General features: G+C 41.9%; 1 protein-coding gene across 7 annotated transcripts in view; it reads right to left on the bottom strand.

Moving 5' to 3' along the window:
• Nucleotides 1-26,739, bottom strand: part of GLI3 (GLI family zinc finger 3) — a 215,504-nt gene that overhangs the window by 85,587 nt on the left and 103,178 nt on the right. For all 7 annotated transcript variants that reach the window (XM_065051983.1, XM_065051984.1, XM_065051985.1 and 4 more), the window contains one exon: nucleotides 13,894-13,999. In XM_065051983.1, coding sequence (XP_064908055.1) covers nucleotides 13,894-13,999 — 106 coding nt within the window. The remainder of the gene's footprint in view (nucleotides 1-13,893; nucleotides 14,000-26,739) is intronic.

Below are 26,739 nucleotides of genomic sequence, written 5' to 3'. Positions count from 1 at the left end.
CAGGTTTGCACATTTTATCTTTATTCTTTCAAATCCTGAAATTGCTTGGATAAGAGGGTTTTATATATATATTTATACACATTTCTAAGAGTAGCCTGAACTTTTAGGGGAAATTGAAGAGGCTTTGTGTCAAGTACAGCTAAATCCAGCCTTTCTATATCAAACCCCTGCTAGAAAATTACTGTGCAGATGATAAGGCTGAAAGATATAATAAAAAGTGACTCTACTCAATTTACACTGCAATATTGGTATGACTGAATATTTTTCATTCAGGTGACTGATAAAATCACTAAACTGTATTGCAGATAAATAAAGGAGGCTTCTGTCAAGAATAAACACCATTAATCATGAAGTCTCACCCTGTGAGTGGCTGTGCTACGCAACTGCACAAATGCACCATCACAAGTGGCATGTGACCCAGTGCCTCCTTTCTTCTCCCAGCTCCCTGGTGACGCTGACTTCCTAGAAAACTTTGTTGTTTTTTTTACTGCCTTTACAATTTTTGGAAGTCCCGTAATATCTTTGCCATTAGAGTTTATAAGTGGTTGTAACTGAAATCTAAATTTCAGCTAAAAATTGATTCCATGAGAGAGTGAACCAATGCAGACTGTGGCTGCATTGCTGTAAATACAGCAATATAGCGAGAAGTCTGTATTTTAGCTGGTGGGGATGAGATCTTTGAAATTCTAAAGCTGAAACAAGTAGGAAAAATGGATCAGCTTCCCCAAGTCCTCTTCCCCTTTTCTCCCCAAACCACATTTTCTTACCAGTTTTATTACTTAGATGCACTATTTCCAAATAGATGCTGAGTTTCTTTTTGAACACACAAATATGAAATTTCTCAGCATCGCAAATCTACCTGAGCAGAACCAACGGGTGTCCTTCCAAAAAGCAACGTACATGCTAAAACTGGCCACGTGTTGAAAGAAACTGTTATCCAGCAAAAGCACAGTCATACAAAAAGAAAACCAGACAACTTAGGTAACCTTTTTGTAACCTGTTTTAGAGCAAGTGATGATTCAATAGTGGCCATGTTATTAAGCTGGAATGAAGCAGTGCCCTACACACTAATGAGGTTAAAAAATGTAGTTAGGTCTTCATGTTAAAGGCACTTAGCAAGCAGTTTGCTTGGCAAAGACCAACTGTGTGTTGGAGCAGAGGACTAATCACACAGGCAGGAATCAAATCGACTGGAAGAATTAGGAGACTTGCGGCCCCGAGGAATGTAATTCATGCAGAAAAGCAGTTGTCAGAGGGAGGCCAGGGAACTGTGTGGGAAGAAAGCAAAATAAACAGCTCAACAAAGAAAACAAAGACGCTCAAATAGTGGCTTTTCTAATGCTTGAGTACACTGAAACTTCAGTGGGTGCAGATGACAAAAACCTCATCAAAGACAACCTCTACACAAGCAATACACCGGTGAATAGTGCACTGGTTCAAAAACACTCAGAAAATGCCTGAAGATCTTTAAAAAACAGCCTTGAAGTTGCTATGCACAACAGAGAAAGTGCACATATGTACGTACATGCATGACTGGGAGAATAAGAAAAATATCCAAACGGTACAAAGCTAAGAGACTTGAAATGCTTTCTACAATTTTTCCTGATTTCTGTCTCTACCATTCACAGATCAGAAGAGGATTCAGCTTGCATGCAAACAGCGCTCTGCCTGTGTGCAGCAATGCTCTCGGTGCAAAACCGGCATTGCTAATTGGGATCTACTCCCACAGCGTAAGGACCAGATTACTGCATCCACCAGGGAGAATAATTGGCCAGAAAGGAGATCTCGAGGCTGGCCCTCGAAACTCATGTGGCATTCACGGGAATTTTTTCTTGTAATGGGTATGACCCATGACGGTTAAATCAAACTTTGAAATCAACTGATATATGAGTTTCACAAATACTTTGTTCTCTCAAAAAACTAGTATTTTCAACTAATGTAGTTTTACTCCCATAATTTAATCTTTTTAAATTTTTAGATAATGAAACTTCTAGTACTTTCAGTACTTCAGTACTTCTCTCCTCATTTCATTCATTCACTGACGGTTTTTCCTAGGCCCTCCCTACCTTGCACTCAAGAACGCCATGCTGCTCACTGTTGTTTCAGCAAATTTCAGCTTCTCTTCTTCCCTGAAGTCCTTCCTCCTGCTAAGGCAGGCGTTCTTTTTCCTGGCAAAGCACCCAAAAAGCCTCTCATGTTACCTCAAACGAGCACTCTCCTCACTGTCTGTTCTGTGATGCCAAGAAACACTCTATTTCCAAATTCAAAACCAAAGCAAAACAAACCCCTCACTTTCATTTCCAACGCCTACTGTAAGTCACATTCACAATATTACAAAACCAAGATTTGGGGGAAGAGAAAAGGTTTTTCTCCAATTTTAATTTTATATGCTAAAAGAAGATTTTTAAGGGTTTAAAACAAAAGCAAGCTGGCAATAACAAGACAAATTCAGTGACTTAATGTCTCTCCTATTGTACTTGCTACCTAAATTCAGCTGTGAAGAGAACATTACACTAGAACTCTAAAGGACTACAGTCGTGACAGAAACAGTGATGTGAAGGTTCAGTATTAATCACTTCTGTTGAGGTATGGCTGGATTAGCTTCACATCTCTGTACTAACATTAGCAGACAGCCCAAAATTGATATTCACAAAGATTAGTGACTATTACTGAACAGAGAGAGTACCAGCTAAAATTTCTTCACCTAACACTATTACTTGCAGCATTAAAAAAACCCATTATACAGATGTACAGAAATTTCTGTACTAAATTTTATGCATATACATTTCTGCATAAAATACATTGATTATTTTTCTGAAATTCCTCCCCTCCCAACAAATCCATGATTTGGGGAAGAAAAGCAATTTTGAGAGTGCACCCAAGTGTCAGTACCAGATGTACAGTACATGTGTGTGCTGTACCCAGGGTTGCGAGTCAAGAAGTGACCCTATGGAAACACAACAATTTCCAAGCACCACCACAAATAGCGGGCAGCACCAGCATACACAAGGGCAGTAGGATTTACAGGTACATGAAGCACAACTTATATCAAAGATGAATGGTGCTAAGTTAGGAGGGGGGAAGATATTCTGCTCACAGTCACTTTTTGCATTTTCTCTGCCAGTATTGAAGGTCCAGGTGTGGGAGCTGGCTGGGGTGCAACTAAGTCAGAGTGGGAAAACACTCAGTTCTTACGTTGGACTAAGAAGTTTTGTCTCAGCCAAGGCAGTTTCTTTATTTGATCCTGCAGGCACTGAAAGCCATTGTGATGCTACATAATCCACACTCCAAGTCGGTTCCCACAAATGGTGAATAAATAATGGCTGAAACACCATAGCCATCAGAAGAAATGAGAGTTAAAGGCTTCACACTGCTGTTCTTGCTCTATTTGTGCACAAAACCGGAGTTAAAAAAGCATTTCTTGAGCAAAGCTGTAACCTCAAGAACCAGAAACAGGTGGGGACACGACTTCTAACATGACTGTAGGGGGAAACATGTGGAAAAAAAAGCACTAAATGTAAAGCAAATTAATGTCCTGGATGCACATTTCTTAAAGTAGTAAATTCAGTTTTGAAGTCTTTGAGGTAAATGAACTATTTATATGGTAGAAGCATTTTTAGTTCCCTAAACAGAGTAGGTAGCTAGACGTGCAGATGAAAACCCCAAGGGGAACAAACTGGCCAACTCTGAATGCACCCACACCAATAGGACAACCTACACACTTGCTCCCTCACCACCGCTGCAATTTGATCAAGTCACAGGAGTAAAAAGAGTTCCCAGGAAAGGTATGGAAGCCTGACATCTGAGGAACGAGTACAGCAAACCAAGACAGAGGCAGATACGCGAACTTTCTTGGTACTGTCTTGATGATGTACGCTGATAGTGATCTTCCAGGGTGAAGTACAGAACACCTGATTGCCCCTGGTCATTCAGCTCCTGCCCTCCACGCCAAATCTGTCTACAATGTTGTTAAATGGGCCTATTTGCCTTGGTGGCCTCTATAAACTGGACTAGACTATCAATCTTTTCTTCCACAGGCCAGTGGAAAAGGCATGATAAATCTAGGCTGAATTTCAACAGGAGATATAGGACTGCAAGATGTGTATCTTTAAAGAGATAGCCACTTCAATCTGATATGTTTAGAAATTCTCCCTCATGTGAAATACTCCCTAATTTTCTGTTGATCCTTAACACCAATGGTCACAGCACCTCATAAATAATGCTTTCAAGACGACGATAGGTCAGTTTGTTCCTTCAGAAGCTTTGTATTCCTGGCTCATGGGTTTCAGGATGTTTTGCCTCTCTGTCTAACCTCTGTGAGGTCTTCAGAAAATCACTAACACCCCCCTGCAGTCATAATATATTGTAGGTACAGACCTACACATTCAGTGCTGGAAGGGACTAAGAAATATATTTTTGCCTAGTCTTTAATGGCAACTTCATAGAACCCAGCTTCAGTGAAAAAACGCTTCTAAAATAAAGTCTCGAGTCCTTCCTTGGCCATGTAAAGCATCCTAAGAGCAAAAATCAAACAGCATAAGATTTTTCTTTAAGTCATTTCCTCTATTAATCGATAACATCAGCCACGAATGTTGGCCCAGCCTACCCTGAGGCACACAGATAAAAGACCCATTGAGCACATTCATTTGGGTGGAATTAGGATCTTGTATTTTTTTTTCCTAGCATCGTAGAATAGAGACTATACAAGGAATGCCAAGTTAGTCTCCTAAATCTCAGAAGCACAGCTGACACCAGCTCAAGAGCCTGTTTATTGTTACAAATATGTAAATGAATATAGACATATACATATATATATATAATATAGTAAGTTAAGCGAGGGATAACAAAAAATGAACCAAGGTGTTAACTTCTGTTTTTATTTCCTTTGGGAAAAAAAGTCAGAACCAAATTCAATCCACACTCCAAGACTATAGGACATTGTCTTTCTTGGGGGAGGAGAGTGTCTAAGTCAGAGAAAGATTGTATGAGAGTATGATGAAGATGCTCTGTGCTCCTACACTGCAGATATACTCATTGGTAGCATTTTTTCCAGTTTATACCTGCCCTCTCTTTAGGGACTTCCAATTCACAGCACAAAAATCTCACCAGTACACTTTAAAAAAAGAAAGAAAAGAAAAAAAAAAAAAAAGAGAGAAAGAAAGGAAGAAAGAACGCTAAGACTGTAACATTTCAGTTCTCTTTGAAGCAAGATTTAACATGAGTGGAAGAATTGTACTGAAAAAAAAGGAGTCTGTCACAGTCCAGTACCTCACAGGCCACTGCAACAAGTTTGACAGCAGCCTCTATAGAGTTGGCTTGCTTCTGGTTCACTGCACGTGAATACCACAGTCAATATCTGCTCACTCGACTAATACTGCTGACTACAGCACAAAGAACACAGGAATTTTGTCCAAGAAACCACAGGCTCAGAGCCTCTGAAAGTGCACTATATTTAGAGCTTGCATTCTTTGCAGTTGATAACAGAATAAGATAACAGAAATCTCCAGCAGCAGAACTTCCAGCAGCATTGCAGCTGTTCTATGTATTTCTGGTTAAGTGTTAAGATAATGATCCACATGTTCTCAATGTTTTGCCCACGAAAAGTTCTCCTACTTGTTTTTGTTTGTTTGTTTTTCACATTTTCCCTCTAATTTTCCATCTTTCTCAGGCTCTGTGTAGCTCCTTCCATTACTTTCAACTGTAAAGATCTAGAATTACTCAGTGCATGATAAATGCAAAGATATTCACCCCATTATGTAAAGAGGATGCATGTACACACAAAAATGCACACTTGTATATACACCTGCACACAGGGAACACCCCAAAAGCTCGAAGTCATGCTTAGTTATTCCTCAGTGTACAGAAAAATGTTACATACAACACGGTGTCCCAAGGCATGACTTTGCCAGCCATTCATTTTACTTCTATCACCTCTTAATTCATGCTGGTTTGAAAACCCGCCTTAGGGAACCACTTCTCACCGGCAGCCGAGAATTCGTCTAAACACCATTAACTGCCCAGACGGGGTAAATAGCTAAGTGGCAGTGCTGTCCAGTGCCGATAGATACCCTACTGCTGACAAACCTCAGAACTGTGTCTCTGCAACAACATAATCCACACAAACCTCTATAAGGATCCCTTTCGCTTCAATTGAGCCGCTCCAGAAGAACCTGTGCCACTCTGCCTCTCAGGTGGGGCTCAGGTAACCGATTCCCTTTAGACAGGCAGAGGAATGTTCCCGAGCACCACCAAGGGCTTCCCATTCTTCTTCCTCCCTCCGCGATGCCCTGGGAAGTTGCCCTGCAAGCTGTTGCTACCACCGAGTGACTGTATGGGGAGAGGTGGTCAGCCAGCAGCTGGCTGGGGGCTGGAGGCAGTTGCCTCTCAAGCGCTTTTCCCGACATAAAAGAAATGAACGGAAGATGTCAGGGAAGATTCTACCAAAGGGTTTTCAACAAAACAAACCATTGCGTTTCACAAGTTTTTCTTTCTACGTTAAAAACCCCACCAAAATCTTCCTCTTATTTCAATTGCTGTAACTTCCCCAGCCATCCCAAAATCGAGCTGGCTGTACGAGAAGAACAAAGAGCCTCTGTTAACGCAATATTTATCTGCTGCTATTGTTTCTCCTTTATAAATCTGTAGTTCCTTGGCATTACAATTAGCTACTCCAGAGAAAATGATTATGTCACAAAGTATTATCCGCCACAGAAACAGATGAATGATGTGAACTAAATGTAATCTGGTGCGCTTAGAGGCAATTCTGTTGACTTTCATGTAAATGTGCTTGCTAAAAATGGGGATGATTTTTAGCAGTGAATCCTTATTTGATCTAGAATTTATTTGCCAGCAGAAATGAACTTTTAAATTGGATACTTTTTTCCCAGCACTGCTTTTTCCTAGTAGCAAGAGAGCAAATCTGTAAGAAATATAGAAAAGTTGAATTGGGTACGCAGAAACTTCAGACTATGGCTTACGTAAACAAATAAATGTAACTGAATTTATGTAAAACAGCTACATTCAAAAATATTTACATATTTTACCAACATTTTTACCCACTTTTTTTCAAGTGTCTCTCAGAATCAAAAATATTTTTTTTCCCTGCAATTCAATATATGCCACAAATAATGTGCTTTCCAAACTTATCCTCATTTCAGATAGGTTTTTAAAAGTCTGTTTCTGAAGCTACCCGGCAAGCTTGCTTGCAAAGGAGAACTTATGATCTGCAAGTCTTAAGGTAAATATTACTAAACGAGTACCAACAGCTAAACAAAACACTGGTTCACTATTCTAAATGATGCAACGCTATATGACAAGTGAGAGATTGCAGTTCTGGTCTAGATTCAGGCTTTCTCTTCCCCGCATTGTAAAAGGCCTGGCACTGAAGGAAAATTAGCTGCTGAAGTTTCTGGGCAGGCATGTGACCCTGCTATTTTACTTTTGTGAATCGCCACTGGCACACTGCTCTGTCACTAAGAGGCACACATGTTGCTTGCAGAGCCTACAACACGCATATCCATGGCATAAAACAAATTCTGAATAACCTCGAGTCACCAGATCACACTTCTTCCTTCTCAGAGACTTGCTTTAATCCTCCAGGCTACTAGCAGCTGCTTACTCTTGATGCTGTGCTTCACTTCCAGGGACAGGTTTCTTGGGGTGCTTCCCATTTAATATAAGATTTATCCGTGCTTACAAAAAATACTTTCATGGATGATTTTCAAAAGCTGTAACTACAGTCATCTTTTCATGTCCCAAGAGCTCCTCAGTCTTTCTTCTTCGATGGCTCCTGGCTAAACCATAAAACCTGTTCCAAGTTTTAAAGTAATTAAAACCAATTCATGAGTGTTGGCTTTCATACCAGGTGAGGTTCTCCATGCTACTGTGAAAGGATCAATGAATGCTCTGACAAGCTGATGTACTCCTTGCCAAGTCTCCAGCTTAGAGGTACACTGAGATAAAGCAGCAGGTAAAAGATTTAAGAGGTTTAAACACTAGGATTTTTAAAAGAGATAAGAGCTTAGAAAAGAAAGTGCAAAGGAAAAATCAGTAATGTGGCTGGAAAAATGTAGATGTCCTATCAAATGTATAGCAAGCAGTTACTCCCATAATCAAGAATATTTTGTGGCGCTAATGCTTTTATCTTCTTGCATTTGGACATCCCCGGTTGTACTGCATGGTCCAAAATGAGAGGCTGATGAAAGCTGACCATCTGGGCCTGACTTTGCTTTGCTTTTCACCCCTGTGTAACCGATGCTTGTATAAATTAGATATGAAATATCTAATACCCAAGAATCAGACTTTCTTTTTATTAACTTGACGCTGACTGCACGCTAAACACATGCTTTGCTTTAGTACTGGTGCATTCACACAGTTCAGAATGTCTGTTCAAGACATTCACGTTAGGCGCACGCACAATTATCTGCACGTGCATCACTTCAGGGCGTAAGACTGCCAAACTTGGACACCGCTAGCCTCAGTCAGCAGTTGGAAAGAAAGGAGCCTGGGGTAGCGTTGATCCGAGGAAGCTACAAGACAGCAGCTTCACCTTGCAGCTTCTTCCTTGGAAGGGCAGCATCCCCTGGCCGTAAGCATATGGGTAACATCAGTGCACCTCCCCTTAGATTTACCTGCTCATGCTCCCCTGCTCACAGCCCAGGGCTAACGTAAAATGGGATGGCGACAGAGACTAAATGGATGAATGTTTTGGAACATGCATGGTGTATCTTGTAATACATTCAGCCCTGAAACTTCAGCTTTCTACTAGCCTCCTGTGACAGGTCCATTAACCGCTCTGAGATGTACACAGGCCACCACCCTGGAGTCATTCCTGATATTGCCACGTGGCAGCTGTCCCCTGCCTCACCACTGCAGGATCATGCTTCCTTCACAGCCAAGTTAACAGTGCCTGGAAATACCAGGTTAGGTCACTTTCAAAGGCTGTCCAACCCAACTTGGAAATGAAGCAGATCGGAAGCAACCTATTAATACGAATTGCTAAAGTTGTGGGACTAAATGGCCAAGAATGGTAGCTTCCAAAATCACTGTGGTTAAATCCATCAGAAGAAGTTCGCTTCTGGCTTAGGAGCTTGGGTTTTTTTCTTTGTTTGGTTGGTTTGGTTGTTTGTTTTTGGTTTTGTTGTTGTTTTCCAAATAAATACAAAAATCTTATTCCTGGCTAATTTGGATTTTGACTACAGTTATTTACACTTGCACTGTCATAAAAATACTCAAGACACCCTTATTCTTCCTCTGCTCACGGCTAACAACTCTCACTCCAATAAAGCCAATGACAACAATCACGAGAGCTGGAAGAGTTGGCCAATAGTAAATTTATGATTTGGATCTTGAGGAGTAAAAAAATAGCATGCTCAAAGCGTTAGTTTATGTTCAAATACCCTCATTAGCACTATGATTTTGAATCAGTGCACACCAACTGGAGAAGGCGTCACACTCTATTTGAGGGCCTAGCAAATATCAAGAACCAAAACATGGTTGAGCTTCAGTTTCTCCTTTAGCATCTTACTTCAGAAATCAATTTTTAAAATTAAGAAAGAGCTAGACAAAAGCAACAACCAAGAAAAACAAAGCAAGAAGTGGGATTACTGAAGCCATGCTTCTTTTGGTATATTTTAATCATATGATGTTTAACAAGTAATTTAACTGGCTAGTTGTGCTTGTTTGACTGAAACTGAGTTAATTTTCTTCATGTAGTTACAAACCCTTCTTTTTCGTAGCTAGCGCAGTCATTGTTTGAAATTAGTTTGAAAACAAGGAGATAACACCCCAGGACAGAGTTGATGTCTTTTAGCTGTTGTTGTCTGAGAGCCAAGGTCTTTCTGAGCTCTGCCCACAGGTGTGAGGCAGCTGGGAAGTGGGGCATGGATGGGGCAGAGCTTGACCGACATCCAGACTGATCAATAAGAATATTCCATGCCAGTAGTGACATGCTTCATATTTAAGAAGAGTTGGGATTTTCTGGCTAGAGGGACATATGGAGAGGAAGACATGTTTTGGTTTCCACTCTGTTTTGGTTGAGTTCTGTTTGAGAGTTTCTTTTAGTTCAGCCTTTTGCCGTCCTGCCATTTTGCAGAGGCCTCTGGGCCTTTCTGCCTTTTTTCTCTTCTCTCTTCAGGACCAGGTGCTGCTTCCTGGGACTGGCTGCTTGGCACAGATGGAGTTTATGAGGAATTGCACTGAGTATCTTTTATTTTATATTCTATTTGCATTTTAGATATATTAGTAGTAGTATTAGTATTGTTAGTATTATTTTGTTATTCTATTAAACTGTGTTTATCTCAGTTCACAAGTTTCTCCCTTCCCTTTTGATTCTTTCCCCTAACTGGGGAGTGAGTGAATGGCTACCGTGGTTTTAATTGCTAGCTTGGGCCAAACCACAACAATAGTTCAAAGAAAAGTAGCAAAACTGAATTAACTTTTACTGGAATATTTGTTAAAACTAAGATTCATGCCTTGAATTTGAAAGGAAAAAAAAATTGGAAAACACAAGCTCCAGCTGCAATTATGCTGTTCATATATTGCTGCTAAAGAACAACTTAAGTTTCATTCATCTTTCCTGAAGTATAAACCAAGGATGTACTGTAGAAATTCCAGGATAACTACACAGTCCTAACAAACAGGTTTTGGTAACTCAAAGTGACACATTTCAGTACATATTCATAAGGGCTGGGGGTTATTATTGGGCTGTAATTGCAGTTGTTCTAACACCTAATAAGCCATGGCTGGAAAAACAAAGGCAGGTTAATTTGTGATTTCCTCTACTCATTCAGAGGCAAATTAAGTGTCAAACAGCTAATACAGAACATATTTCATTTTATGAGATTTTAATTTAATTCTGCACCATATCGTTGATGCCTTAATGTAGGGTGGTTTATCTAAGAGGAAGAGCAATTTATAAACCTCTTTCAATTGAAATCTTTAATGATAGGATACGATAGCATAATTACAGCAATGCCTGCTAGTCCTACTATACATAAGCAGCTGTCAGCAATTCTATCATAAACATAAACCCTTATTTTAGGGGTTTATAACTCAAAATTAAAAATTTGGCTCCAGGCTGAAATTTGGGATACATTTCTGCCCATCAGCAATTAAACTACAAAAAATATACATCTAAACACATATACATCTTTAGAGCTGCAAGTACATAAAAGTCCTGTCACACCTTAAAAATTCATCCTTTCTTTTTTCTTTTTCACTTGGCCATTGTTCAAAATTATGTGCACACATTGTAGGTATCATGCGGACAAATCCTTCTCCACATTTTTCTGCACTTGTATTATACCTAAACTAATTCCACTAAGGCTTGACAAGTTCTGGAATGCATTTCTAGGAGCTTGGATAACTGGAATGGTGCCAATTTTTTTGCCCTTTTTTTATTTATATTCCCTACACACACACATTTGAGAATATTATGAAGCTGAGGAGAAAACCAAAACCACTCATACAATGAAGTTATTGATGAAGCTGTGGGTAAAAATTTGTATCTCAAACTGGCGTTCTTCCTATTTTCTCTCAGAATTCTCAAATAACTTCTCAGACCCAGTTCTTTCTTTCTGCCCCCTCTCCCCCCTTTTTTTTTCTTTAAATGAGTGTTAGGAGAGCAGTTCAAGTAATAGCTTCAAACCATCCCAAATCTAACACTCTTAAGTGATACTCACACCGGGCTTTCTAAAACTTTCAAGAAAACTCCTGGTTGTCTGCCTCAAACATAGATTAAAACATATTCCTGAAAAATGCAAAAGCATGAGAAACCTTAAGATCTATGGAGAAGCTGTTGGAGTATGACAGGTTTGGTGTTTTTTAAGTTGCTCAGTTGCATATTTACATTTAATTACACTGACCACAATGGCTCCAAGGGTCCACTAGAGCTCCTAATTCCAATGGCAACACAAACCAAATATGCAAAAAAACTGACAGAAGTTAATGGAAAAATAAACAGCCAGTATCAAGGAAATACTGAGCTTAAAGCCTGGGCTGATATCAGAGTGCATTTCTAAAGCAGCTGCCTGCAGTCACATCACATCACGCTAACATCTCCTCGTCTCTAACAAGCCTCTGCAGTGCCCGGTGAATCACTGCTGCACCATGGGGTACGGCGGGGAGCAGGGGTGCACGGCACCTTTCCATAGAAGGGGCATTGATTTTGATGTCAGAGGCGACAACTGCTGAACACCAAATGAGGCACAAAGCAGGCGTTTTCAACATCTTTTGGGGTTTTAACATAAATCCTGGCATTTTTAGCAGGGTAGGCTCCTAGGCCAGATTTCTCACCGTCACCCCAAGCATGAGTTCGTGAGGCTCAGGCTCCGGAGGTGGCTCAGCACAGCAAGCACAGCCAGGCGGGGTCCCATATGGCAGGAGATCCAGAAGCCCCCATGAAGGCTCAGAGGAGGTACCCAGGTTTTGGATGATGGTCCTCTGCTGATGCAGGTTAAAACACTTCCCGGGGCTCCCTACCCTGTCTGCCTTGCACCAAAGACAAAGGCAAATTCCCCAGGAGCTGCAGAAGGAGCAGGATCATCCCCCCCACTCCCAAAAACATCCAGGGAGAATATTCAATGCACTGCAAAATCTAGGATACCCATGTAATGACTCTGTTTGAGCCTGCCACTTTCAGCTTACAATGGTTTTTAGCAGCAAATTTAAGCGTGTATTCGAATATATTTTATGATGTGGTTTACTCTGGTGTAAATAGTGATGCATCAGAGGAACTCTGACGAATAAATCACAAGTTTCTGTACTCTCTCTTTCTATAAATACCCACTTTTCCTCTAATGCCCAAAAAGACCGCAACACAGATTTATTACTTACCTCCAGGCAAATCTGCTCTGAAATTACAATTCAGTAATAGAAGACTGACCTGCAAAAACTGTTAGTAAAATATCGTGTGTGTACTTGGGCATGTAGTTAGGATTGTTAATATCAATTAATTCTGCTCACAGAGGAGGACTTGTTTTAAAACAACTTCATTTTTCTTCTGCATATATGTAATTACACAGCTGTAACTAATAGCCATAGCAAAGCAATCTGCCATCTAAACAACTAGCATTATTCTTCAAAGTATTACTTGTGCTTTTCTTCTTGTATTTTCTTAGTATGAGAGGTGATTAGCAGATATGATTAAATGTATATATCAAGCCTTTTAGCAAAGTACCAAGCCTTGCTTTTCAGCTCCATTTTTAATGGTATATAGCAGTTTTCTGGACACAACTGTTTTATTCTGCAATGCTGATATCTGTCTCCCCATATAGAATAAGATAATATTTATTTCTATGGAGTTTCACCACAACCACCCTTTTCTAATGCATGTTATCACTGGTATTCATTTCTTTTATCTTTGTGTAAACCATGTGCTCTATCACATTTGCCATTTTGTTTGGGTGACATTCCCATCAATCAACCGATTGCCTGTGCGTGCACACAACAGGGACTATGAAAATTTACCAAAAATTTCATTATGCTTCATAACAGTAACTTGGAAAAAAAAAAAAAAAGCTTTTGGCATGAGAGGAAATTTTAGCTATGAAGAATCCCAAGCCTAATACAAACAAAATACATGTTTTGTCTGGCTGTATTTCACAGAGTTCAGCACTTTTTAATTTATTATTTATAGAACGACAGCACACAGAATTAATATCAGCAAAACATATAGGTAACACTTGCCAGCCACCTATCATAATAGGAATTCCTCAGGCACCAGCCTGGGTTTTGCTTCACAAACAGAAAACCTCAACGCTTTCCAAAACTAAATCTTGCTCTCCAGCAAGATTGGCAAATTGCTCCAGATGCATGGCTTTAAGCGCTGCAAAGATTTGTATACTTGCCTGTTCTTCCAGGCAGCTCAAGTGAGGGAAAATATTGAATACTCACACATGCAGAGGAGGAATGGGAGATGGCTCGTAATGGTAGCGTCCCTCATGATGTCTCGCATCAATTGGTACAGGAGGGTGGAATGCTGGAAAGAGGTGAGGCGGATCTGCAAAAACAAGCAAGGTTCCCAGATCTGAGTATCTCCAACAACTCTTTAAAAACAACATTGATAAAGATGCAACAGATATTGAAAAGCATGTGTCAGCAGCACTATGACTTAGAGGTCGCATTCCCCGTCCCTGCGGCAGTCAGTCAGGTCTGTCGGAGAGGAGAGTTTGCCCCACAGTGTTTGCATGAATATGTATTTACCAATTTTAATATTCTCTTTTTATAGCTTTAATAGAAAGGGACGTAAAGAAGTCTTTAATAAATAATTATGTGCCCATATGTGAAGTGTCAGATCAAAAGGACCATCAAGCCTTTCAGAAGCATTCCTGATTTATTTATTTTTTATTTAAAAAATAAAAAAAAATATACCAGGACAAAAAGCCTAAGCAGAGAATGCAATACAATACAATTTTGAAAAGTATATCCTCAGAGATGTACACGCAATGCTACAATGGAAAGCAAAACTGAAGCGGCGTGCTTAGAAACGCCTATCTGGAGTAAATCAGACAACAGAGTTAGAAGGGAAATGCAACTGGGAAAGGCCGTCCTGGAGATGCTTAACTGTGTCACGTCAATGGTCACATCTGGAGGGATGTGCCTGAGGACAGAGGGACTCATTTAATAAACCGCTCTTAAAAAGCAAGGGTGCTTTCTTTGCCCCCGTGGCTGGAGACCCACGGCTGCAGTAAGCTCCCCTGCCCTGTCTCCTCCAAGGCTTTTGCAGAAGGGAGGTTTTGCAGCTGCCAGGGCTCTTGTTCCCCGCTGTTTCCAGGGAGCCTCAGCGACCAGGCTGACAAACGGGGGAATGCGGCCCTGCCACCCCCACGGGCTCTGCTTCTGTCGCAGGATTGCCTCCTGGCTTCGGAGGACACAAAGCACATGGACCACAGCTCTCCGCACCAGCACATTTGTGTGCCTACAGGAGCTTATTACCCACTGTGCTGCTCGCCACTGCCTCCCAAATGCTCAAAAATCCAAACGAGATGCTGAGCAGCTCCAGCAGCATGAAACAAACCCATCCTGCCCAATTATTACCCGACTGCCACTCGGGATGAAGTCATGTGTTTATCCGACACCAAAAGCTGAGAAGTACAGACATTAGGTCACGTCATGGATTTACTAAAATGCTTCTAGAAAGAAAGAAAACTTTAATTATGCACTGGCAGTAAAACGAAGTCTATTTTGCTTTTGCCTGCTGACTCCTGAAGGTATCTTCTCTTTATATTTCCTGCCTTTCCTATTCAGCAAAATGTAATCCTCCTCTTAGATTATCTGTGAAAGCAGTTCTCTCATGCCAGCTAGAGATGGTCAAACAAAAAAAAAATTCCCCTTGGTGTCTTGTCAAAAGTTGTGTTGGTTTATTATTATGTTTTGAAGTGGGAGAAAGAACTAGAGGGACAAACCTCACGGCCCTGAAGGAGTAAATAGAAGGAACAAGGGGAAATCACGCACATAAATTCTGAGGAAATATTCCCAGTATTTCAGGAAAATCTGCAAACATCTAACACAGCCTGTCCAGTTTTGTGGCTTGATTTTATGAAACATCACCAGCATGTGATCAGCCACAGCACATTTCTGCCATTTACTGACTCAAGGCTTAGGCACTGTAAATGAAAAATAATTGTGCCTTACTACTGTGAGCTGGGAGCTCAGATTTGTGGAAGCTTTAATTCCGCTTCTGCTCCACCAACTGGACCTTGGCATGCAATCTGTTACAAGCTTCACTCCCCATACCAAGCACTCCTGGGTTTCAGGAGTAAAGGTGGGTCACAGATGACCAGGTACCCCTGTGAATCCACTGGCATCACCTGAGTGGAGGATGCTTGCTGCTACCTCCTGAAACACATTCTTACCAGCTGCCAAAGAGGAGAAGAGGAAAAGGGGCATGAGAAGTGTGTTTTAGCACATCTCCTTGCCCACCCTGTTCACCGCTTTGCTGGTATTTGACTACGGCAGCATAAGCCCAATGGACAAGGTTTTAAAGCAGTTGTCTGGCATTTTACCATAAAAACAGTGCCACTGTTTATTCAGCAAAGAAGGAGGTCACTCACCCCCTTGCAGATGCACAGGAATGTCCTTCTCTGTCCTACACATCTCCAAAGAGTGGGTCTGGGGAGCACAGATGATACCACAAAGATTCTGTCACCTTTATTCATGTCAGACCGGACGGGCTCCAGCTGGCCAAGGCAAGCAATCCTGCTCAGGACCCCGAGTCTTCTCACTGTCCCACCCTCACCCAGCCTGAGCACCTACCCATTAAAAGCAATCCCAATATTTATGCAGTGAAACATCATTTAACCCTCCTGAGTGTGATCACCTATCTTCCCCTATCTGGGAAATGGATAATGAATATTAAATGACCCCAAAAAGGTATCCCCCTTTGTGGGGCTTATGCAGCACAGAGCACCAACAGGTTGTACTTAAAGCATGTGATATAAATCTCTAAGAACACCTTTTTGAGTCTGCTCACTTTAAGCTCCTTTGTATATCTTGGTTGCATCTTGTTTGCAGTTTCCATCTGGGAAACAGCCGTACTCCATCACGGCACAGGGAGCTGTCTCCATCAGCCCTGCGCTGACCGGAGCAGAGCTGCATATCAAAACCCAACATAATTATCCATCTCACAGTTTATTATTTACACACTAGCAATACAGCTGGTGAGCATCATAACTCAAGTGTATGTGTAATAAGTTACTATACTGTAGCCATCTCCTGTTGCAACCCTTAAGAAAAACCACATGATGACTTTTCCAAAGTCAGGCTAAAACTGCTGAAGCAGAATAAAGTGCCATTAAACCTGGCTACCTCCTATTTATCATATAATTTCCTGACTGATGGTTCCACAAACCAGCTGCTAAGTGCTGTGTACTCTACTGTCAGCAGACTAACATGCTAAATGGGAGACAGGGAGAATAATGTGCAGAACTATTGGAGTCAATTTTACAGAGGGAATTCAAATTCTGCTGTGTTTGGGTCAGCCCTCAATGCAGAGGTAGGCAGTAAATTCTACGTGCTTGGGGGTCCAAAACCACTCCACTTTGAAGAGCATTGAATATTTATACGGAAAGACTCTTAGATCAAACAGAGACCTGCCAAAGCACCCATCGTCCAGGGCTTCACTTGGAATTTACTTGAAACTCCATAAAAATGTAATCTGTTGACATGTATTTATATGGAAATACAGAGTAAGAAGTTTGCAAAGCAGTAAGTTGGGCTGTAGCCAGTTTCACATTGCTTTTTCATATCCCACCCAGTAACTATTTCATTAAAGGCACCATCAGAATATTATAGGCACATTCTGCCACTATTATTTATGCTGTGGCTGAGTAAGGAATGAATGAGATTACACACATGCTAGAATTGAATCTGGACCTACCCAACACTCCTGGTTATTTGTGAGAGATGCTCTACCTATGTAGTAAACCAGGGGACAATTTAGTGTAAAAGATAGGATACCTGTTCCAATTATAATGACATTTTCACATTCCTCATTTTAAGCTTGAGGAATGAAACTCTTAACTCTTAGCAAAGTGGAACTCCTCTCACCAAAATGGATTGAGAAAATATAACTCCCTGTTCTGGTAGGGAAATGATTTATCATCATTTGCATTTTCTTAAAAATACTGGCTGAGGTGCAAACTACCACAGTGTATGTCAGGCAGTTTTCTTAGAGACATCCAAAGGGAACTGTGAATTCCTGGACCGATCCTTCAATTACATCCTTGCAGAGACTCCCTGATGTAAGTGTACAGTACAGGAGTCGAGACAGACAGATGCTGCCGATGTATTTGGAACCCTCAGCTCCAATTCAGCAGAAGTATCTGATTCTGTGCTTAGATTTCACTGTTTTCAAGAACTTGCGAGGACATGCCAAGGCACTGGAAATACACTTAAACACATTCCTCACACACTGCTGAGTTTGGTAGCCATTGCGTTCTTCTGAATTCTCTGCTGCCTACTACTGTAAGTTCCTTCAGATGTTCTCCTGCCTCCTGCACAGCTAACAGGGTCTCCTCAAAACAAAATGGGAGATATGACTGCCTGAAACACTACAAACTCATCAGTTTTAGCACTGTGAGATTTTCTGGAAAATATGTCAATTTATGCTGACTTTTTGTTGTGTAAAACGTGTTTTTTTATTTCTTCTTCAAGAGTCTCTCTTGCCTTCTTAAAGAAAGTGAATAGGATTGTCTCTCTCAAATTACAGTCACTCCCACACAGGAAAAATAGAAGAGGCCTACACTTGTTCTCTGAAAGTCATCAACCTACGGCTCTGCTGCAGCATCAAAGGAAACAAACTGGGAGAAATTACAGGTATGGACAGGTATGGTCCTTGCTGCTGAATGGCAAACCTGAACTGAAGTCTGATGAGATGTAGCAGGCGGCAGCAACTCACTGCAAGACTTGGTGCAAAGGTAGGCAATGCCAGCTGGAACAAAAGTGCTGTGCAACACCTTGAGACAACAGCAGAGAGGTGAAGCTGCTCTGAAGCTCACTGGTTAAGGTTAACTTTTCTGTAGGCTCTGTAGTATCTCAAACAAGCCTTACTCATTTAAGGGATCACTACATTTGGAAAGTTTGGCTGTGGTGGTAAGGGTAGCACAACACTCTGCCCTCAGATAATCTATTTGCTCAAGCACCTTGTGATTCCTGCCAAGCCCTTGAGGAAGACGGCTGCTGAAATGACAGGCTGCATTTTCCAGCATGTCAAGAAGACATTTGCTACTGTAGAAAACGCCTCCATCGGCTTGAACGCACCCGATGTGGCCCTGATGCCTGCACCTGTATCAGGAGACCAGGGCCAAGCAAACACAGGACTCGAGCCCAACACAGGAGGCCCTTGTTGTGTTTTAGCAGATTTGTCCTCAGGACGATCCGCTCACCAAATTAAATGTCAGAACTGAGCCAGCTGCAGAGATCCATCTCAGATATAATCTCTTTTGAGGTGAAATCTCCTTCCCACTTAAATTCATTACGGTCTTGATGCTGAACTCAGTGGTACCAAACTTTCACACCAGATGTAACAGAAACAATATCAGGCAAAATATAGCCTCCTTGCTAATGTCTTTTCAATATGCAGAACAGTTTTGAAGAGTTTGCCAGCAAATTTCTACACTTCCTTTGGTTCATAAGCTGATCACCAGATGGGAATTTTCTAATATTCAGGTTTGCAGAGTCCCTAGGGGCACCACTGTTTCTTCACATACATTCACTTCAACTGATCTGAACTTAATGGTATTGCCAGGTTTTATGGCAAGAATTAGGGGTTTTTTTGCCAAGCAAAGATCTTATTTTGGATTTCTGTTTAACTACAGCTTGTGTTGGGACTCAGTAAGAGCATGTGCTGTCTTTGGTTTTGTTTTTTTTTTTGTAGTTCTCTTTCAAAAAGGGGTGAGTTATGTTCACCGCATATGCTTATACAGAGGTTTAATCAGGAAGAAAAATGACTGAGCCACAGCCACACATTAATGCATCCACTTAATTTTGTGCACTTTGAAGAGTCTCCCTATGGTGACTGGGGCTGCTGCTTCAGCGTGGCTGGTTGCCATCTCAAGCACTGCTTATTTGCAGCCTGAGCCACAAATGTGCTACAGCTGGTTATCTCAGGAGGCTTTTCCGTGCGTGTCTGTCCATGTGTGCGGGCATGCACTTGCACGCTTCCAAGGTGGCAACCATCGTGTTGACATGGATGCGGCTACTCACAATCTGACTTCACAGAGAAGGAGATTTTAAGTAGGAAAAAGAAAACCCAAAATGAATGGCTAAAAGGGAAAAAAAAAAAAATAAAAAATGATAAAGCCAAGAAATGAACAGAGGGAGAGTGAGAGAGTGACAAAAAGAATTTTTAGTTGGTAAGTCTTCTCCCATTTCAGTAACACTAAATGTTAATTGTGGTAACATACAGTAGATATAACACCTTTCAGAGAAAACCACAGTTTTCAGTCAGATCACATCTCTTCCATATGTCTGTGTGTATTAATGATCAGACTTCCCCTCCCTACCCTCTGCTTGTGCTTGCACACTCTACACGCTGATCTTAAAAATAAACCACAAGCGTTCCAGGCCAAACCTCACAAACTAGAGCACAGCTCCAGCTCTTTGCCTCTTGTTATGACTGAAAAATAATTTCTACCTTCGCAAAACTGAAAATTAAGACTTTGGGGCATCTTAGATCCCTGACAACCATTTTACCACCTTTCAGTTTGTAAACTTAAGAACCTTGTGGGAACATGTTTCATTGTTTTATTGTTCCACTAAAGCCATCATGCCAAACACATGAAGGAAGAGCAGTTATTGGTGTGCTGGAAGAAAAGTGGCTGGAAATTATTTCATCAGCTGGCACTAAGAGGTCTTTAATATGCCAAATTTGCTGCAGGTATTGGCTAAAAAACTGCTGGATTGATTTCAGTTTGAACGCTTTATAATTCCTCCCAATCACTTGCAACTCTGCAGAGTCTGAGGAGCAGGACTGCCTTCTGGAATACTAACTAAACTTCCTCAAATCCATTCAACTCACTCCAGTGCTCCCTGACATTTGCCCATCCAAAACAGAAAAAAGAAAAAAAAAAAAAGCAGTAAGAGAGAGACTTGGAGGGTAATAAACATATTGCATGGACAAATACCTTGGACTGAAGAGTCTCAAATTCTTTAAGAACATGATTTGTGATTCATCACTGCCCAGTGACTTACAAATGACTGTTTCCACTGGGACAGACTCACCAAGGAGTGAAGGAAGGACTCCTTGTGCTGCACTTGCACTGGTCATGCAGTGCAGTCATGAACTTGCCCGGTGAGCAAGTACACAGCAGTACTGCCCCACAGCCCCCCCCAGGACTCACATTTTCAGAGATGAAAAGCCAAAGCACTCCACCAGCACAGGTTGCCCGACAACAAACAGCAAACTGGTGGAAATGCATCAAAATATCCCACCTCAGTAGCTACTTCCACCCAAACAACAGTGACTGCTTCGTCCTGTAAGCAACCTTAGAAAACCCTCATGAACATGAACAACAGTTGCATATAGCGAGCATTTGTACATTGGCCCATGCTCTCAGGAAAAGACAATGACAATGAGACATCTTAGCCTCATCACCATGTTATTTGGAAGGAAAATTGTTTCATCTAACACAGCTGGCTCTTGGTACGGCACAGCTCATCTTTTTCATAACCTCTGGATCCCAGGCTGCATTTCTTAACAAACTTAATAATGTGGTCTCCGCAAGAAAATGACAAATTGTCCTCTGCCAGGAAGCTGACAAAATAAATCCCTCCCTCCGCTACCTCCGATGGACTCTGCAGTGAAAGAATAATTCAGCTTCTGCCTTGCAACATGTTTGCTGTTTTGCTGTTGCTCCCCCTCCCTTCTCATGCCACCATGTGTCAGTGCATCCTCCACTGCTTAAAAATCCTCCCCCCACCAGGAATTAAGGAAAACAAAAAAAGCACCTATGTTTAACCCTCAACAATCCCAGACAAGTGGTTTCACCCAGCTGCTCTGGAATGCTTCCCATCTTTGATTACGCATGTGTAGGAAAGATCGCAACCTCAGCTTTTCCTCCTCTATGAGCAGCAAGTAACTGGATGCACAACCACAATATATACACAAATAATTCGTACCTATGTACGTGTGCATACCCCTTTCTGTAACACACAGCAAATCCCTGTGGTCAAAGGTGAGTTACAAAGTGGAGACTAAGGAAATAAAAAGACTATAAAAGAAATAAATACTGATCCACACTTGAGAGAACTAAAGGAGAAATCTCACAGCAAGTCTCTGGGCTCTGAACTGCTCCTAAGCAGAGGTTTAAGGTGAGCTTCCCGACCAGCAGGAACAAGAAGCTGCCGCACAACAGCTTGGCTATTCCCCATGGCTCAACGCAGCTCAAGGAAAGCATTCGAATGCCCTGCTATCAGCTGCACACGTTAACTCAGCAATTAAAAATATCTGTAAAATGCAAAGGTAAATATGGCTAAGGAGAGGTAACAGAAAGCTAGAAACTAGGAAAAAAAAAATCTATAAATCTCCTTGTATTGCTGCTGATTTGATGTGGGAACAAATAATGACAAGCTGGGTAATTCAACAAGCTTTGGTGACATTCTTAGAAGTTTATAAAGCAGCAGCGTGAGTCAGTCTGCAAACGTTGTTTGTTTAAATGACGCTTTGAAGGCATGTGTGCTCCTCTGTGTACCCGAATCAAGTTTAAAAGCTATCAAAAAGGCCAAACCTTGAACAGTTGCGTATCAGTACAGCACAGTGAAAATCACTGTAGCTAACCAGATTTCCAGCAGCTGAAGGTCTGGACCAGAGGGTGAAAGACTTAGAAACAGGTTATACTTAGTAGCTTTGATGAGTAATTCATGGCATGATAGGAGTTAGAGAGGAAAAGTATAATTAGATCAATTATGTCTATTTTTAGATATTAAAACTGTTCAGATTCTATGGGATGCACAATCAGATGAACACTTGGAGAGATTTCTTTCTCCCTGCTGTTCAACCTGATTTTAAAGAATTTCTTTGAAATATTCATAATTATTTAGCTTCTCCCTGTACCATCCTTAGCAATTACTCTCCTTCTGTGGTGTTTACACTCTTCACGATCTTGCAGATGAGCAGATAGTTATCACATGTACTGTCAGGCTACTCAATAACATACGTTTATTGCATCCTTTAATCTTTGTGTCCATATTCTAAATTAATCACAGTCACTTGCTTTTGCTCCCTGGGTTTCTCCCAGCTTGGGAGAGATATATAGTTGTCACCTCTGCACTCTTTGGTATCAGGTTTTCATTTAGGCTAACATGACACTGTTTAGGAGGAAGCAGCCTTGGAAATTTATAATACAAATAACCTATTTCTGCAAATTTCTCTTTCCAGCAGGGGTGTTTCTTATACACAGTCTCAAATACCATTGCCTTTCAGTTTCCCACTATAAGACAGTGCCTTCACCATGTGGCAGTGACCTGCTCTACCACTAATAGGGGACTGCTGGTGTAATGGGCACTGCTCAAATCAAATAAAGGCAACACAAAGTGGCCCTCAGTTATTACTTCTTTATATTTCTAAATACTTGACTTTAAGATGTTTTCATCCTCCTTGTTCCCTCATCCTCCCTCAGCTTCTTAGACAGTTCCTCCACTGTATTTAGGTTTTGTGCTGGGTACTTTTTGTTTCAGATCATTACAGGAGATGGAAAGTATGACAAGTTCCCTTAATTTGCCATATTGACATTTATCCTAATTAGTCGCTCAGCCTATTTTTAAGAATGCCATATTGTCAATATTCCAGTCAATCTGAGCTGTTTTCTTCAAGCCAAGCTTTAAGGTAAATATTTTTAACTAAAAAGAGATAGTCAAATTACATCACTTCCCTGTGCCTTGATCTGGTCACTGCTAACACGGTGATATCCTCTCTGAGACACTCTGACCCTCTTCAATTAAAAGTCCCAACGAAGAGCTAAAAAACCACTACCCATTATTTCTTTAATTCCTTAAAAAGAGTGGTTCAATTGCCTCAAACTGCTCATGCTTTATTAATCTCTCCCGGGTTTTGCTCACAATCTGTTTTCAAGGTTGTTTTTCGTTACAGACAACTTTTTCTTTTGTTTCTTATTACTCAGACAGAGGCTGAGAGTATCAGCTTTAGATATATTCACACTTTTTGTGGGGTTTTTAGGATCCCCCCATTTCCTCTTGCCCACCAAAGGGCCTTTCTCTCTATAGCATACAGGAAGTTGGCCACAAAGTCAACACATTCACCATCATCTCCGCTCTTGTTTTCTCCAGACATAGTGGCAGGATCTGGTCTACACTTCTCTCGCTTTGGGAACTGAGTGCTGCTTACCAAACGTGGCCAAGCCTTTACATCACCCACTTACAGCTAGCACCACAAATCAAAAAATCGGAGTCGACAACCTCAGCTCAATCACACTCGTGGTCCTCAGGCCCTGTGAAGACAGTCCTGAGCTAGCAGCGTGGTATGTCAAAACCAGACGCTGCACCTGGTCACATCAGAGCTGCAGAGCAGGGGCACAGGACTGCAGAGGGCACCCGGCTGCAGAACCAGCTCCAGCACCTCCTGAGCTCTCCTGCCCACGCTGCATTGCACAAGCCTCACTGCTGGGACTCGAGTGTCACAGACTGCATGGGCAGGTCCCACCACACCAGGGAGGAAAAACACACCCGTTAATGAGAGAAAAGGAAAAACAGAAGAACGGGGATGTGAACAGGCAGAAGCACACCAGGGCAACAGCAGGCAAAGCAGCCCATAGCTTTAGCAAAGATTTTTCTGCATAGCAACAGCACAAAAGCAAACTTTAGAGCAGTTTCCATCCTGACATCACCTGTCTACAGTGCTCACCACAAAAGAGCCCGAGCCTCTTGAATTGGTACTACTAAAAATTACTGCAACAGCATCGCTTTCTCCAGCCTTCAGTTTGGGTGGACCAGATTTAAAGTTACATCACCTGCCTCTGCACAGCCAGGTTCTTCAGCTTGCTGATTAAGCGACAAGATGGGAAAAAGTGTAGAATTAGGTGGAGTGCAACACCGTAAATATGAGACAAGTAGGAAAGGACTGTTGTTCTTCACCATCGGGTAGGTAAGGGGGCACTAAAGAGGAGGCCACTGCTTTTCATTCTTCTCTTTACATTCTAGAGGAGAGGCCAAGGGTGTTATGAGGAGACAACAGGAGCCAGAAGAGGGGAAAGATGGCCAAACGAAGATGAGGCACACAGACCACCATTCCCTGCCACATGGCCAAGTGCCACAGCAGGCTACAGACACCATCAGGTTAGATGACCTCAGCGGCAGAGTCACAGAAGAGAAATGAAGTAAAGGTCCAAATGTGTAGAAACAACTTGTGGACCAGGAAATTCCTGGAATGCAAATTTTGGGAAGCTGGGAGAGTGCTGGGGGGTAAAAGGAGAGAAGAATCACCTGCCATGTTCTTACATTAACTCTTGGGCATCTCCTTTCGGTCACTGCTTGGAAATGCAGGATATGCATCTGCTTTCAGCCATAGCTTGCATAGCAGGCTAGACAGACCTACGGTGTGGGCCAGTGTGGCCCCTCATGTTCTGTGCGCTCCTGGCACACTCCCCAAGGCCAAGATGGCTGTAAAACCCTTCCTGTGACACTCAGCCAGCACATCACCAAGCACCGTGGATAAGCTGTGGGACTCCAACCCATACAGCTCTGCAGCACAAGCACAAAGACTCCCCGAGCCTGTAAAAGACCACCTTTCAGTTGCAAGTTTGCAGAACACACTGTACAAAAGAGGGCTTTGGTCTACAGCTGATGTCAAGCACATGGCGGTAATGAAAATAAGTTAACATGTCTGTTCTCTGCCCACCAAGACATAATCCTTCCTTCTGCATTTCTGTGCGGAGTTCAGTCGCAATCTGGCTGTAGGAAAATGGAGGACTTCATTTACCCACGAGCAGAAGAGGGAAAAGCTCCCCTCAGTCCCACCCTCTAGCAATCTTGGAGCTTTTCCAATGCATTAAGAGTCAGTTTCCCGCCAGTGAAGTGTTTGATGCTCTACTAAATGCAGTGGTACTCAGAGAGGTATAGTAACCCTCCATATGGAAAAGCCGTTTGACACAAAGGTTGGAGGTCAAAAGTTTAAATGTTCATGACAGAGACTACAGCAGTCCTTTTCTGGTCAATAACATCAAAGGATTTGCCAGCTCTTAATGCTACTATTGTCACTCGTTTGGATCCTATTGAAATTCTAGCATATTTATTGCACTCCGGGAGCATAAGGACTTTTTGTTTGTTTTAATCTCTATGCTGAACCAAAGGAGTCTGAAGTGTTGTGACTCCCCTTGCTCTCAAGGAGAATGTGAGGGGAAACAATGCCAGAGGATGCAGCATTGTAGTCCCAACAAACTTGGTGCTTTCTTCCCCACCAAAAAATATAAATGATGGATAGAAACATGTGGTCTCTATTGGACAGGGCTGGAAATCTTCTGCTGCTGAACTCCCCACATCACCAGTTTTAATTGTTGTGTGCTATGGCAGGGGGTGAAAAGTGCTCCCCGCCATCAAGATCTCCGTTTTGCCAGTCATTGTTGAGAAAGGTTGTGCCACAGCCGACTGACGCTCCCATTAGGCACAACTGTGCCGGAGCCAGGAACAGCAGCGAGGTTCTCCGAGACGAATTGTAATGCCATAACCACAAAGAGTATCACTTCTCCCAGCCCTCCTTCGCTCTCTGAACTTCTGCTTGCGGTTAGGCAGAAACTTATTACCAGAGTGCATGTTCCAAGCATTGTATCAGCCATCGATACCTCGTGCCTTGCCAGGAGCAGGATCCAAGTTCATTTGTTACTACCTTCCTCAGATTCCTGTTCCTCTCTCCACAATGAGGATTAGCAGTTTAAGTTATGTTGCTGACCTCCATCTGGCTAGGCAGAAACAGATGTCTGCGCGCTCGGGCACGATCTTATTTCAAAGTGGGGACTCTGGGTTACTAATGACGTTATAAAGGCAATAGCATATGTTGGCTCTCAACAGTCCATTGTCTAACTGGGATGGTTTTAATCAAATATGAATGTAGCCAAGTTTTCGCAGCTAATGAATAAATCCCCTTTTTAAATAACGACAGTAATTTTGAGCTCTCCATCAAGGCAGCATCCTGAAGAATGCCTACACGAGCAGCAGCCATCACCAAAGGCCTGTACGAGGCTGCAGCAATATCCACCACAGCCCAGTTTGTTATTTAAACAGCTCCTAACT

This window comes from Columba livia, chromosome 2 (genome assembly GCF_036013475.1).
Source record: "Columba livia isolate bColLiv1 breed racing homer chromosome 2, bColLiv1.pat.W.v2, whole genome shotgun sequence".
NCBI lineage: Eukaryota > Metazoa > Chordata > Aves > Columbiformes > Columbidae > Columba > Columba livia.
Note: the sequence above shows the minus strand (reverse complement) of the source record. Positions and strands in the feature narration are given on the sequence as shown.